The following is a 16387-nucleotide window of genomic DNA, read 5'->3' on the forward strand; positions in this document are numbered from 1 at the left end:
TGTTGTCTGTTTTCTGTGTCTTTTTGCTGCGTCTTGTTTCTTTGTCTGCTTCTGTTGTCGTCAGCGGCATGGGAAGTGTGGGTGGCGCCATTCCTCGGCAGGCTGCTCCGTCCTTCACGCTGGGCGGCTCTCCTTATGGGTGCACTCCTTGCGCGTGGGGCTCCCCTACACGGGGGACACCCCTGTGTAGCACAGCACTCCTTGCCCGCATCAGCACTGCGCTTGGGCCAGCTCCACACGGGTCAAGGAGGCCCGGGGCATGAACCGGGGACCTCCCATATGGTAGACGGAAGCCCTAACCATTGGGCCAAAGTCCGTTTCCCCCCTTCATCTCTTTTTGAGAACTGCAATGTGCTGGTCATTGGGGATCAGTAATGAATGACGTGTCCTAAGGACCATACATTCTTCTACATATTATTTTTCCTAACGCAGGTTTTATTCCACACCTAACACTGGGAAACACAGAGAAACTAAAATGCTTTTTTCCTAACCAAGACTAACTATGCTGTACACCAGTAAGCTACTTTGAAGTGCTTTGAGTAAACTAGCATCACTCAGGCCTAGATAGAAGCATTCAAGTCTCTAAAAGAAGTGTGGTCACTGCACCCTACATAAGGTTGCAATGGCCAGGCATTTCAGAACTGCGGGAAGCCTCCTTTCCATGCATTAGGATACCAGGGACTCTGTTCGCATAATAGATTTACAGTCTGCGAGGCCAAATGCCCCAACCCACCTAGAAGTGCCCTTCTCAGCCACCTATTTTATGGCCTTTGAGGGACAAGCGTTTTCAGGCTATCTCTTCATTTACATTTTTTCCACTGCTTTTCGAACTCCTGTGTTGAGGGCACTTCTCTTGGTGGAGTAATAGAGGGTTGTAAAGATAAATAACACAAAAATGTGTACTTTAATAGATAGCATTAGAGTGGAACAATTTCCTTTAAAGACTCCAGATCCCAACTGAGCAACAAACAAAAGCAATAACATCATCTCCTTTCTCAGGGACCCTATCTTCAGGTTTGCCAAGAACTGGCAATGGCATTTACATAATGAAAGTCAAATGGAGAAGCTGTGTGCTCTTTCTCTAGGTCATGCCGCAAACATTACCTTTGTGGTCCCGTGGTACTTCCTGATCTCAAAAGTAGGAGGCCATCGCCATCCTAAAATCCTCAAGCTTGAGGAATGAATAAACATAAGGTGGAAAGGCAATGATGGACTAAAGTAGACTTACTATTATTCTAACAATGGAGGAACTTGTAACTGATATGAAGGAAGTGGTCACCAGAGGTTCTGGGGGGAGGGAGAGGGAAGAAGAGGTGCAACATGGGACATTTGGGGGACATTCGAGTTGAGAATGACATTGCAATGATGGATACAGGCCATTACACATTTATAAATTTATAAAAATATACAATGCAAAGTGTAAGCTATAATGTAAACGGTTGACTTGGTTGGTAGCAGTACTTCAGTATGTGCTCATCAATTTTAACAAATATACCACACTAATAAAAGATGTTAATGGGGAAAAGTAAGGCGGGGGTATATGAGAATCCCCCTATATTTTCAACGTATCATTATGTAATCTAAAGTTTCTTTAAAAATAAAATTTAAGGAAAAATAGGAGGCCAGAAGAGAAACAAACCCTTTCATTCCCCACTTCCTAAGGACCAAAATGGATTTCATCGGTTGGGCGGCAGGCCTGCGTGAACTAACATATTTCAGGATGAACTGGCTTGAGGACTTGAGTGGCGATTGTTTTGCTCCCAGATTTGCAGTGGTAATGTTTATAATTAAAGCAAGCAAAATGGAAAGGGTTGACATTCTCTAATGGCTATGAATGACTTCAGTATGCTGGTACTTAGTGTTTAGAGGGGAACATTATGTTTGAACTGGCCCTCAATTTTGCAATGAAAATCAAAGGAAAGCATTTTTTGCTGATGCCTGATTGTTTTTTTTTTCCCCCTAAGCATGTCTAAAAATTATGATAGTAAACCATTTTAAAATCCTAAACTTTGAAATATGAGACTGTATTATAACTTAATTGTAAATTTAAATTTGCTATCTCATTTTAAGCATGATTTTATTGTAGTTAGAAACTTAAACCTTTTGTTCTTAAGAGGAGTCAGAGATTTTTATTTTTCTAAGGGAAAAGCTTGTTTTGGTCTACTTCCAAAATTTTAACATGAGAATTATAGGAAGAAAAATACAGAGATTTTTCACTTGATTTAAAACCTTACAAAAATTGTACAGATGAGAAAAGAACACGATATTCATGCCTGGAATCAACCATTGTAAACATTTTAGAACATGAATGATAGTCATTATATTAAAAGCACATGAAGCATATTTATTATGTTGAATCACATGAAATTGCTGCTTTGGGTAGGTAAAAAATGTTCAAATGTAGGCAATTTTGTTTGGTTAAAACCCTGTGATGACGCCTATATATTTTTGCTATCTGATTTTAGGCAAAATGAAATTATATGATACTTAACCCTAAATTTTACCCATTTGTAGATTATCCAAACTTAATGCCAATTCTTCTTCGTCCTGATTTATTGCCTGTTTCAAGCTATTTGATCTCTCAGTAAGTCCATCTTAAAGTTGTCATGAATGGAAAAAGGAGGAAAAAAATATCAGCACAGTTACTTAAATACAAGTTGAGTATCTTAAAAATCTAAAAGTTTAAATGAAAGAATAGTTAACACTATGAATTAAACCATATCTTGGGGATTTTCTGGATTTATTTTACATGTGCAATTGTATCTCTAATTACCCTATATAATAGATACATTATTAGGTTATAGAATGAGTATGTTTCCAAGAGATAAGATCAAGAAGATTGTTTTTATTTTTTGAATGTAATATCTTTTAAAAAATGAATAAATTGAGTAGAATTTGGGAAAAAAAAACACAAAAAACACGGGACATGGGGTGCAGTCATACCCGGAGATGTACTCACCAGACGCAATGGATGTGTCATGATGATGGGGAGAGTGTTACTGTGGGCGGAGTGGTGGGGTGGGGGTGGGGGGGGTGAATGGGGACCTCATATTTTTTGAATGTAATATCTTCTAAAAAATGAATAAATTGAGTAGAATTTGGAAAAAAAAAAAAAGAAGATTGTTTTAATTTCCTAGGACTACCATAGTAAAATACCACAAACTGGATAACTTAGACAAAAACAGATGGAAATTTATGGTCTCATGGTTCTGGACTAACTGTCTGAAATCCAAGTGGTGACAGGTGCATCCTTCCTCTGAAATTTATCGGGCTCTGGCAGTGGCTTTCCAGCCATCCATGGCATTCTCTACCTCTTTCACATGGACGTTGTCTCTCTCTTTGTTTCTCTGTGTCAAAATTTCCTCTTCTTGTGAAGGGTACTCAATATTGGATTAAGAACTCACTCTACTCCTATATGACCTCATTTTCACTTGCTTAATTACATATTATTTCCAAATAAGGCCATAATCTGAGGTACTAAAAATTAGGACTTCATATCTTTTTGGGTACCCAATTCAACCCATAACAAAATGATATTGAATTTTTGAAAATTGCTGCAGATTTTCAGCTGAAGAGAGAAAGTGGTTTGCTATGAGGTGAGTTCTTAATTAAAGTGAGTATATCTGTGTTCTCACCAAGTTCTGTTAGTGGTAGGCTGTGTAATATGCTCAAATTCCCTACTTCTGTGCATATATTTTTTCAGTCCACCAACAACTCTTGGTGCACAAATGAATTCACATATCCTTAGCAACAACTCTGTGGCTTCCAGGAGTACAATCCAGAGGTTGGGAACCATCGGATTAGAAAAGCTCTTTAATTCTTCTTGGTCTAGCTCTGATTCTTACCTTCTAATTCCCATTAATCTAAGAGGAATTAGAAGTAATTCAGGAAAAGGAAAATGAAAAACGACTAGTAACTTGAAAACATGTAAAGGCAGAGACTAACCACACAAGCTGATATTTATTTATGAGTTCTTTTCATTTGACTGGTAGCCAGGAACTAGAGGAGAATGAAATTGATGAGCCATGATGCCATGCTGGCATTGGCTGCATCCTGAAAGGAAAATAATCCAGATAATTGTTTAATTGGCTGCTACTTGAAGAGAAGAGTTGAAACTTCCCAAGAAATTGTGGTCCAGAGTAATATGACTTCAACCATATTGGTTAAATAAAAACTGAAGGCTGCTGGATCCATGGCCAGTAGTAGCTGGAGGGGCCATGTTCACTTCCATGAAGCTCTTTCTTTTAACTATTCCCTGTCAGTCCCTGTCACTTTTGCTTTTCAAAGTAATGTGTTTCTGGGTGTTAACTTTCCAATGCTGTACTTAAAAGGAAAAATGAAAAAAGTGAAACTTTACTCTAATCATAGTGATAGGTGTAGTGCAATGGTTAGGAGTACAGACTCTCTGCATCTGCCTGGGTTTGAGTCACTGCTCTGTCACTTATACCAACTGTGATCCAGGGTAAGTTGTTTAACCTGTCTGTGCCCTAGCTGCTTCACTTGAAATTGCGGGTGATCATAATAGGGTTGAGTAAGGATTATACGAGGTAATTTGTGGAAAGCAATTATACCAGTGCACTATAGCTGTGATAGTAATGGTATATTATTAGTATTTCATTCAGAGCAGTTTCACATGCAAGTGACAGTTTTTATATAATCCACCAGTTCGATCTTTTAAACGGGTGGTTTTGACTGCATGATCGTAGCGTCGTAATGTTTTCTGCAGCTATATCTAGTTAAGGCACTGCGTGTGATTTTGGAGGTGATACAACCAATTAAAGCATTTGACCACCTTTTTTCATTTCTTTTACCCGTTCTCAGGAGACTTTAGTTTTGGGACTTTTTTGCTGAACTGTATGCATTCATATTTAATGATTGCCATTTTTATTCTTTTTATATTATTAAATATTAAATATCAGGCAGAATACTTCCTTTAATTTCCCTTTGGAGTAATAAAATGTGACCAATAACTTTTCCTTGAGAGCTCCTTGTCAAAAAAGAAGTACATAATAAAGCCAAGAAAACACCTACAAGAAGCTCTTAGAAAGAGCATCATACACTGGGTAAATGAAATACATCAATATAACAAACATCCCAGACATGAATTGGTATAGATTTGGTTTCAGGGAGTCTTCACGCAATAAACATTTTGATAAATTTGAACTACCAATTACACAGCAAATTATAACAAAAAATTTTTAAGCATTAATTTTAATGACTTTATTCATGATTTAAATATGAGCATGAATAAGACTAACTCCTTAATAATTCTTATAATAGATGAGGTTTCTGATTTTTCAGGAGACACTAATTCCAGACTCCTAGTGTTTTGGCACCACAACTGTACCTCTGAATGACCGTCTAACTTTACAATTTCATTTTATATATTTATACCAGTGAAGTCACACTGGAATATTAATTTCTATATAACCAATTGTCCTCAAAAAGGGTAAGTGCATGGGTTGATACTAAAACCACTAGCCCGTAGCCTCAGACTCTGATCAACAGAATGGACATTGGCTGTAGAGCTAGAACAAGGTGCGAGAATCTCTGCTGCCCTGAGAGTTAACCTGTTAAGTGTAGGATTATAGCAAGGGGAGCAGTGAGGTTCGTGGAGGAGGCTGGGGAGGAATGGACAGGAGAGTTTACTGACCCTATAGCCATGCCAGCGAATCCAGCTGAATATCAACCTGAGGAAGTACACACATTTATGGCATCCTTATAGGAAACATTTGAAAATCCAAGAGTGATTGTATTAGTCAGCCAAAGGGGTGCTGATACAAAATACCAGAAATCTGTTGGTGTTTATAAAAGGGTATTTAATTGGGGCAAAGCCTTACAGTTACCAGGCCATAAAGCACAAGTTACTTCCCTCACCAAAGTCTGTTCTTTTGCGACGTGTTGACACCGACCTCTGCAAGGGTTCTGCCCTCATCTTCCTCTTAAGGCTCCATGGTCCCAGCCTCTTCCAATATTGGGTGTAGGCTGGGAGAAGTCCCATCTTTCTCTCCCTGTGCTCGTTTCTCTCTGAGCTCAGCTGCTCTGTTCTCTCCACAAGGTCAGTTGTAGACTATCAGGTTCTCTAGGCTTTGTCTCTCTCCCCGGGGCTCTGCCTTGTCTAGTGGAGCCTTCTCTCTTTCCTCAGGTATCTGCTTCTCTGTGTATTTACTTCCTGGGGTGCCAGCATTAAAACTCCAGCTTTCTCCTCTGCCATGTAATTTTCTCTGAGTCCTTGCCCCCCAAGAGGGTGGGGACTCAACACCCTACTGACGTGGCCCAATCAAAGCCTTAATCATTATTTAATCAAGTAAAAGTGAAACCTCTGAATCCAATCCAATCTAATATGCTCAGAGGAAAGACTAGTTCACAAACATAATCCAATATCTATTTTTGGAATTCCTAAACAATCTCATACTGCTACAGTGATGAACTATCCCAATTACCAAAAGGACTTCTGAAGAATAGTCAACCTTTATCTCTTCTTCACGAGGTTGCTATACTCCTCATGTACTAAAGAAATTGTGGTAATTTCATTCAGATTTGCTTAAAGTTTCTCAAACTCAAAAATAAGAACAAATCATAACCTGAAGAAAAATTTGTTTAGAATCCCCCTGGTCATATTTAATTATATAATATTTGGAATTTCTTTCTGTTGAATTGTAATAATTACTTAGGATTTCTCCTATGCTTCTTTAATTCATTGGAATTTCTTTAAAAGATCAAAGGTATTCTAAAGGGTAATAAGAGATTGACTTATCCTGAAGCTAAAGAATAGGTTCTGGCAAAGTTAATTGGGCACTTGAAACTGAGAAATCAAGCAGCCTGTTCCATATAGCAAAATAGTAGCAGTTTATTAGAGAACTTACAGATCAGGAAGCTGGTTTTGGGCTGCCACAGGTCTTGGGCATTCTGCGCTACCTAGGAGGTCACGGGATTATATGAGGCAAGAACAAAGACAGGATTTGCAAGATCCTAAACATGTTTCTTTGGAATTACTGATATGTAGTAGCAGTGGTTCTAGAACATAGCTAATTGTGCTTAGGAATGTGCACAGTGAGTTTTATATTTTCCCTTATCTAGGAATTTATGGCTTCTCTGAGATTTATGAGCTTACAGAGATATTTTGCAAATATTACATAGGGGATCATAAGTTAAATACTGCTGAAAACTTTGCAATTTTAATAAAATGTATGAGTTTTAATAGAAATGTTTATTTTTCCAATTTTGAAAAAATAAAATTTCTTGCCTAGTCATGGGCAAATAAAGTCTAAGGAGGATTTTATTATACCCATTGTATCTAAGTACAGTTTGTTCCAAATAAGAAATTGTGAAAAAGAGACCCAAAATTTTGGTTTAGAAATTTATACTCTATCCACTTGTAAAGGGGATTCTAGTATGATTCATATTCTTTTTTGAGTGCCAATTAAGATAAGACTTTTGAGGTCAAAATCAGTTTCTTCATTTCCAAAATGGGTCTGCTTTCATCTAAGGTGTTATTATACCTCTATTTTTTATTTTTTTCCTTTTTCCATTTCTTTTCTCTTCATTTTTTTCTTTATTCCTTTCTGATTCAAATTATTTTGAAATAATTGGTTATTTTCCTTTTTACAATTCAAAATGATTTCTTGGTATCTAGCCAGTCCTGAAATCACAGGTTTAATTAACTACATTATGGATAATTTTCCGGCAAATTAAATTTCCACCACCCACATTACAGATCTACTTTTAAACATTAATATTAAAGACTAAGTATTTTCTTGATTTTTATAAAAATTTTAACTATTTGTTATAATACTCTTTCAACAGATAATAAATTCCACCTGTATGTAATTATGTAAGACTTTATTTGAGCTACAAAGATACATGAGAAAATCTCAGTCCCCTCCCCTAGTAACTTGTAGCACGGAATAGAAGAGCAGACATGGAGGGAGGTCGTTAGGCCACAAGGCATCTATAATATGTGGCCCATGAGAAGAAGAGTCTACACTGCTGATGTTTAGAGGTGGTTCCTCTACAGAGTTCATCGGACCATGGGGATTGTGATGAGACTGTTCTAACTATCCCTAGCTTCTGAAGGAGGAATGTAGAATCCAAGGACTTCTTTCCCTATTCATCATCTGCCTTATGTTCTTATATATGCAAGTCCAGAGTCTTCAGTGAAACAATGCGCATGGAATAGGAGAGCCACACTCCAGCACTCTCTTTGGGATGCATATTGCAGAAACCAAGATCCTTTGTAATATTTTGTTGTTGATTATGTTTCCTAATCATTTTCTTAACGTTCTTTAGCGAAAACCTCAGAAGAGATGCTGCCATACCTTTTCCTGATTGTTTTGGAAAGATATCACTTAATTTACTTCTTTTTTTTCATCTTCTATTGGTTGAATATGCCTTGGGAAAGGTGCTTGGCAAGAAGTAGACATTTAGAGCAACACAGAGAATGTTCTCATATGAGTGTCTTGTTCCTTGCAGGACGGTCCTTTTGACTCTGACTTCTGTAGTTGTCCTTGTCATCACAACTGATTGGATCAGCTGGGACAAACTGAATCGTGGATTTCTGCCCAGCGATGAAGTTTCCAGAGCCTTCCTGGCTTCTTTCATCTTGGTCTTTGACCTCCTTATTGTGATGCAGGTGAGTGTCTTTGTATTTCTTTCCTCTCCCTGAAACCTCTGTATGCTTTGTTAGTATAACAAGCACTGTTCAGAGGCAGGTACCATAAAGCTAGAGAAGGCCATAGTTTACAGTTGCTATTAATGGGGACTTCTCTTGTCATATTTTCAGCAAGATTACTGGGGAGGAAAGCCAAGTGGGCTCTTATGATAGGGACACCAAAAATTCATGTTATAAACTTTGCAAAGTGAGCCCCTGGAAACCACACAACATGGTGGTGTTTTCTGCCAAAGCTTCAGAGGGGAAACACAACAATAACAAAAAACAAAATACCCTGTCATTTAATAAATGGAAAGCTATAGAGCTAGGATGTTATAAAGCTAGCGAAGCAGGGAAGAAACACTGCCAAAACAACTCAGGGTTTTATAGCATTTGAAATGGAGTGATGCAAAAATGTTTTTTCTGGTTGTGGAAATTATCACTTTCTTTCAGTATTCACCAGAGATCACTCCATTTTCATGTAAACAATATTTCTTCCCTGCTTAGCAACAGATTGTTTGTACAATAGCATCGTGGTAACCAGTGTTATTCATGTAATCTTCTGTTGTGCATGCTTTTGGGTCTTTAGACATGTTCCTTTGAATGGGGCAGAAAGATATTAGCTATTTCTTGGCACTTTATCTTTCTCATTAAATGTCCATCCATTCGCTAGACATTTTCTTATTGCTTTCATGAGACAACCTTGGTTTCTCCCCTCATAAGACATTATAAGTCATCAGAACAAAGGCTACCATTGCTGAAAGCAAAAGAAACATCATTGTTTTCTGAGTATATGTGAGATTTTATACATAGGAGATTGCTTTTTCTCATTTCTAGAGGCAAAGAGAGGCCTTTATTAAAGATATTCTGTGGTGTCTCAAAAGGGAGTATTATTTTTGTATATAATATATCCTGGCTCCATTAGGTTCAACATGGTTTTCTAGCATACATTACTATTTTAATGGGTCATAATGTTTTTGAAGTTATTTGAAGGTGTAAAATTGAATTTTATTTTTGTCTCATCTAAAAATTGATGTTTCTTTTTCATTTCCAGTAAGATAGTTTGGCATGGTAGAGAAGCACTGACAGATTCTAGATCTGTTTCTTACTACTTGTAAGACCATTTCTAGATATCTATAAAATTGAATTTATAGCACCTCTGCAATAATGTATCATGCATTATCTTGTACATGGGCCATTTTTATCTTCTTCCATCTGATTCTTAATACACTCCCTAATGTAAAATTTATGCTTTGGTTAAATAGCTTACTAGTTTTCCTCTGAGCCCACCTTAAAGTGGGTGCTATTGGTAGTCAAGCAAACGATTGTATTTTGTAATTTCATTACATTTACACATGAAAGAGGGTAAATTTCCTCCTTGCCGACTATCATCCTATGCTTTCCACCCTATTTATATGTTTTCCTTATTCTTGCAATAAGTTCACTAAAACAGGGACTTCAAATGGAGAAATGTAATATTACAATTTACAGATAGCATGAACTTACTCAAAAAGTGCTCAATAAAAAAAAAGATATGGAAATAACAAGTGCTTATGAGGATGAGGTGAAATAGGAACTTTAGGACATTATTAGTGGGAATGTACAATGGTGCAGCCACTTTGGAAAATAGTTTGGTGGTTCCTCAAAAAGTTAAACACAGAGCTAACACATGACCCAGAAATCCCGCTTCTAGGTATGTACCCAAAAGAATTGAAAGTGGGGACTAGGACAGATCCACCAATGCTCATAGCAGTATTATTCACAATTGCCAAAAGGTGGAAGCAACTCATATGTCCATCAACAGATGAGAAGATAAATAAAATATAGTGTATACATACAATGGAACATAATGCAGCCATAAAAAGCAGTGAAGTTCCAATGCATGCTGGAACAAGGAAGAACCATGAAGACATCATGTTGAGTGAGATAAGTCAGGCACAAAGGCACAGATTTGCACAGCACTAAATCTGAAAACCCACAAGTAAATGTGCAATTTTCCAGTAATAAAGGAGATATTTTATTTGTGTGTGTGTGTGATGCTTCTGGCTGATCTGCAAGGTCTACTACTGTGCAAATATAAAAGAGGGACAGATATTGTATGATTCCACTCACATGAAATAACCAAAGTATGCCAATTCATAAAAACAAAGTAGACTAAAGATTACCCAGGAGTCACAAGGGAAAGAGGGAAGGGAAATGGGGAGATAATGCATGATGTGTGCAGGGTATTTTTTTGAGATAATGGGAAAGTTCTGATCATAGACGGTGATGAGAGTAGCACAAGATCCCTTTGATTCTGATTAATCCCATTGAATGGTGTGCCTGTGAGTGATTGACATGGGAAATTTTATGTTGCATATATGTTACCCTGATAAAAAAAAAAAATTCAAAGCGACAATGACAATTAAATGCAATAAATGTACCTGGACTGGATCTAATAATGGGGAGAAAATGCCCAAAAGGATGTTATTGGGACATATGAAAAAAATTGAAATATCGAATTTAAGCTTTAAATAAATGTTAAATTTCTTGAATCTGATAACTGTACTTAAGGTAGTTACTTAAGCAATATCCTTGTTCTTAGGAAATATACATGGAAGTATTAAGTATTCATGAAGCATAATGTATACAACCTTACTCTCAAGTGTTTAGAAAATAGAGAATTAGAGAAATAGCTGGAACAACAGACAGACCAATAGCAGACAGACAGATGGATAGACAGACAACAGACAGATGGATGATGGAATAGGGAGAGAGATGGAAAGATGGAATGATATGGCAAATGTGGTAAAATGGTAGAAGTTGGTGGATATGGGGTATCTGGATGATGAGCAAGTTGGAGTTCTCTGTGTTTTGTGTTATTTTTACAACTGTCTTGTAAGTGAAATTATTTCAAAATTTAAAATTAAAAAAGGGAAATCAGAAGGTGAAGTTATTTCCCAGGACTCAGAAAGTTGTTGGATAATTGTCGTCCGGTTTGGTTGCTGGTCTTTTTGCTTGAGAGTGGTGGGTCCAGCCTTTTTCTGCTGTCTGGACTGTAGTTTCAGTTGTTGGCAGGGCTTGATGGGGTTCTTCCTGGGTTGGCTGGAGTTTGGACTCCTTCTATGATTTTTCTGGGACTTGGGTGCCAGATTAGTCTTAATGGACAGTAGGTTCATGGGGCAGGATCTGGACCAGCAGGCCACGGTGCCTAAGGGATGACGGAGTGGAGGACAAAGCCAGTATATAATTCTTTTGTTTGTTTTTTTAATATATTTTATTTTTAAAAGATACATAGATCACACAAAATATTACTTTAAAAAATAAAGGGGGAAGAACCAGCAAGATGGTGGCAGAGTAAGGAGCTCCTAGAGTCAGCTCCTGCTACAGGGCAGTTAGCAAACACCCAGAGCTCTCTGGAGCTAGCTGAAGCTAGCTCCAGGAGACCAAAAGAGCATCCTGCAACAACCTTAAAGGAGTGGAAGGAGGAGACTGCCGGTCTGCAAAGAAGACTAGTAAGTAGAGTGCTCCATGCCCAGAGGCCGGGGCCCATCCTCCACTGGAGGCACAAACCACCTTGGGAGGTGTTCTATGCCTGGAACTGAAAGCTCCATTTTTCTAAAATGGGGAAGGAAGAGAGAGTTGGGCACCAACCTCAGCTACTGATGAGTAAATTCAGCAGGCTACAGTATAATCCTGAGAACAGCTGAAGTTTGAGCCTGTCCAAGTCAGAAAGAGGCCGGGAGCTGCCATCTTAACTCCACACCTGGCACGAGGGAAAGCGGGGCAGACTGAGAATCCCAGGAGGTCATATTGCAGGTCTAGCCTAGGCCCCAGCCCCACCTCCAGCAGGGAGAAAGCTACAGGGACCTGTGCCAGCCTCTCCGGGAAATTTCCAGCCAATCCATGGAGGCCGGTGATTATTCTACTCTGGTGGCACAAGCCACCCCAGGAGCTATTCTTTGGTTAGAATTGGAAGTTCCATTTCCCAGAAACAGGGGAGGAGGAGATCATTGGCTACCAATTTCGGCTACTGAGTGGTAGACTTGGCTGACTAAGATAATCCTGGGAACAGCTGGGGTGTGAACCTGCCCAAGTCAGAAAGGGGTCAGTAGCCAGCCATTTTGACTTGGCCCGCAGCCTGGGGGGAAGCTGGGCTGACTGAAACGCTCAGTGTCAGCAGGAACCAGTTTCTTTCATGCAGATCAGCCTGCAGCCTGCCTAGGCTTTATTCCTGCCTCTGGCAGGGAGGAGACTGAGGAGCCCTGCACCAGCCTGTACAGGTAACTGCAGGGAACTTTGGCTGGCATAGACTGAAAATCAGGAGTCTACCAGGGCAACTGCGGTCATCTTGAACATGCACTGCATAGATTGCTGCCCACACCTGCAGCTCCATCCCTGCTCCAGGCAGGGGAGAAAGGGATGTGAAGCTTCATCAGTCTCACTGGGCAATTACAGTCTAGGCCTGCACTTGGATTATTCCACACAGCTGTGACTCTGTCCCTACCCCTGGCAAAGGAGAAAGTTGGAAGAAGCTTCATTGGTCCCTGGCACAGTGAGGGCAGCTTGAGCCTCCACAGCTTACAGCACCAATTACATGCTTGGCTCCTACTGTGCAACCAGCAAGGGACAAAGGATAAGAAACCCTAAACTAAAGAGAAAAACTGCACCCAGAAATAATACTCTAGTAAGCCAGATGTGAAGATACCAAAAAAAATTTACAATCCACACCAAGATACAGGAAGCTGTGGCCCAGTTAAAGGAACAAGATAAGCCTCCAATAACATAAAGAAGTTGAGGCAACTAATCATAGATGTTCAAACAAATCTCCTCAATAAATTCAATTAGATGGCTAAAGAGATTAAGGATATTAAGAAGACACTGGATGAGCACGAAGAATTTGTAAGCATGCATAGAAAAATAGCAGATCTTATGGGAATGAAAGGTGCAATAAATGAAATTTTAAAAACATTGGAGTCATGTAATAGCAAATTTGAGGAGGCAGAAGAAAGGATTGGTGAGCTTGAAGAAATGGCCTCTGAAAGTGAACATGCAAAAGAAGAGATGAAGAAAAGAATGGAAAAAAATGAACAAGGTCTCAGGGAACTAAATGACAGCAAAAGGCATGCAAACATACGTGTCATGGGTGTCCCAGAAGGAGAAGAGAAGGGAAAAGGGGCAGAAGGAATATTTGAAGAAATAATGGTAGAAAATTTCCCAACCCTACAGGAGGACATAGATATCCATGTCCAAGAAGGACAACCTACTACTCTCAGAAAAAATCCGAATAGACCAACTCCAAGACACATACTCATCAGAATGACAAAGGGCAAAGACAAAGAGAGAATTCTGAGAAAAGCAAGAGAAAAGCAATGCATAACATATAAGGGATATCCAATAAGATTAAGTGCTGATTTCCCACCAGAAACCATGGAGGCAAGAAGACAATGATCTGATATATTTAAGATACTATAAGAGAAAAACTTCCAGCCAAGAATCTTATATTGAGCAAGACTGTCTTTCAAAATGAGGGCAAAATTAGAATATTCACAGATAAACAGAAACTGAGAGAATTTCTAAGCAAGATACTAGATTTTCAGGAAATACTAAAAGGTGTACTAGAGCCTGAAAAGAAAAGACAGGAGAGAAATGCCTGGAATGAAAATTATATCAATAAATTATATTAAATTATATCAATAAAAGTAACTAAAAGTGTCAAAAGAGTGGTGAAAATAAAATATCACAGATAAAACTCAAATAGTCAGAAATAAACTTAACCAATGATGTAAAGCACTTGTATTTAGGAAACTGCAACTCAATGTTATAAAACAAATCAAAAAAGCTCTAAATAACTGGAAGAACATTCCATACTCATGGATTCGAAGACTATATATCATTAAGATGTCAGTTCTATCCAAATTGATATACAGATTTAATGCAATTCCGATAAAAATCCTACCAGCATTAAAGAAAAAATTGAAAATACAATCATTAAATTTATTTGGAAGGGTAAGGAGTCCTGAATAGCCAGAAACATCATAAAAAGGAAACGTGAACCCTCATCTCCAGACTTTAAATCGTATTACCTATAGTGGTAAAAACAGCATGGTACTGGCCTAAAGACAGACATAGTAGACCAATGGAACCAAATTTATGGTTCAGGAACAGACCCTCATATGTAAGGTCAAGTGATTTTTTTACTAGCCTGTCAAATTCACACAGGTTGGGCAGAACAATTCATTCAACAAATGATGCTGAAAGAACTGGACATCCATAGCTGAACGAAGGAAAGGGGACCCCTATCTCACACCTTATCCAAAAATTAACTCAAAATGGATGAGAAAAGTAAAAATAAAAGCAAGAACCATAAAACTTCTAGAAGAAATTGTAAGAAAATATCTTCAAGACCTGGTGGTAGGTGGTGGATTCTTAAAGGAGATAAGAGGAGGACTGAGCGGACTATTGATGTTTAATGCATGTAAAAGTTTTAATTAGCTTTACTGTAAAAGTGGGAAATGTCTAGAGTAGATGGTAACACACAGTGAGTAACAGCTAGTTTATAAATGGGGATGTGACTGAAAATGGTAGCCTAGTTATGTAAATGCCAGTTGACAGAATGGTTGAGAATAATCTAGGAACTGGATAGCACAGTAAACCAACAGGTGGATGGGAATTGTGGTTGATGGTACAGCTGCAAGAGTGTCCTTAGTTAGCTAGAGCAAATGTATATCACTACTTCTGGGTGTTGGGAATGTGGAGAAGCACGGGAAAAATACAGCTGGAGTGACCTATGTACTGTGGTTAGTAGTAATAATATAATACTCTTGCATCTATGCAAAAGATGTATAATGTTGATACTGAGGCAGTATGGAAAATGTGAGCCAAAGGTATGCTATGGACATGGTAACAATCAGATGATATTATTTTATCTGTAGCAAATGACACACCACATTGTGGTGTGTTGATGGAGGGGTGTTGTTTTGGAATTCTGCACGTGTGCATGATTGTTTTATAAGTTTACAACTTCTGTCATAAAAAATATATTTAAAAAATAATAATAGGGTGGGTCAGGGGGAAAACACAGCAAATGTAAGATAAGGACTTAGATTAGTAGTAAGATTTTGACTATATTCTTTCATAATTTTTAACAAATATCTCACGACAATGCAAGGTGTTGGTGGAGAGTTGATGTATGGGACGCCTGTAGGATGTTATGCATGTTTGCTTTGTTAGTTCACAACTTTTACTATACACTTAATTGTTTATGTATGTTCATATATAAATGATATAAAGAAAATAATAGGATTGGTTGGGGGAAAATACTTTGTTTAGTAGTAATACTTTGACAATGCTCTTTAATCATTAGTTAAAAAGGTTTAACAACAATGCAAGTTATTGGTGGTGGGGTGAGTTATTAGAGTCCTGTATGATGTTATATATGTTTGTTTTGGAAGTTCACAACTATTATTATATACTTATTGTTTATGTATGTTTATGTATGTGTGATATACTTCAATAAATTAAAAAATATATTAAAATATTAAAGGGAAATGGAAAAAAGGACTTGGTGGATTGGAAAGAGAAGTACATGCTAGATTAAGGAAATGGCATAAAAATAAAAATCAGTAAAGCTTTAAAGTGTTCAGAGAGTAGCAAGAAGACTGGAGATGGGGGCGTCATTTTGAGAAATATATCAGTTTGGACCATTTGGGCCACAATTACCAATAACCCTTCCACGCTAGCATGAAGTGGTGTGAA

General features: G+C 38.0%; 1 protein-coding gene across 4 annotated transcripts in view; it reads left to right on the forward strand.

Moving 5' to 3' along the window:
• The window catches only part of TMEM117 (transmembrane protein 117), a 574260-nt gene that overhangs the window by 415960 nt on the left and 141913 nt on the right, over positions 1-16387 (forward strand). For all 4 annotated transcript variants that reach the window (XM_004447901.4, XM_058307848.2, XM_058307849.2 and 1 more), the window contains exon 6: positions 8473-8632. In XM_004447901.4, coding sequence (XP_004447958.1) covers positions 8473-8632 — 160 coding nt within the window. The remainder of the gene's footprint in view (positions 1-8472; positions 8633-16387) is intronic.

This window comes from Dasypus novemcinctus, chromosome 12 (assembly GCF_030445035.2).
Source record: "Dasypus novemcinctus isolate mDasNov1 chromosome 12, mDasNov1.1.hap2, whole genome shotgun sequence".
Lineage (NCBI taxonomy): Eukaryota > Metazoa > Chordata > Mammalia > Cingulata > Dasypodidae > Dasypus > Dasypus novemcinctus.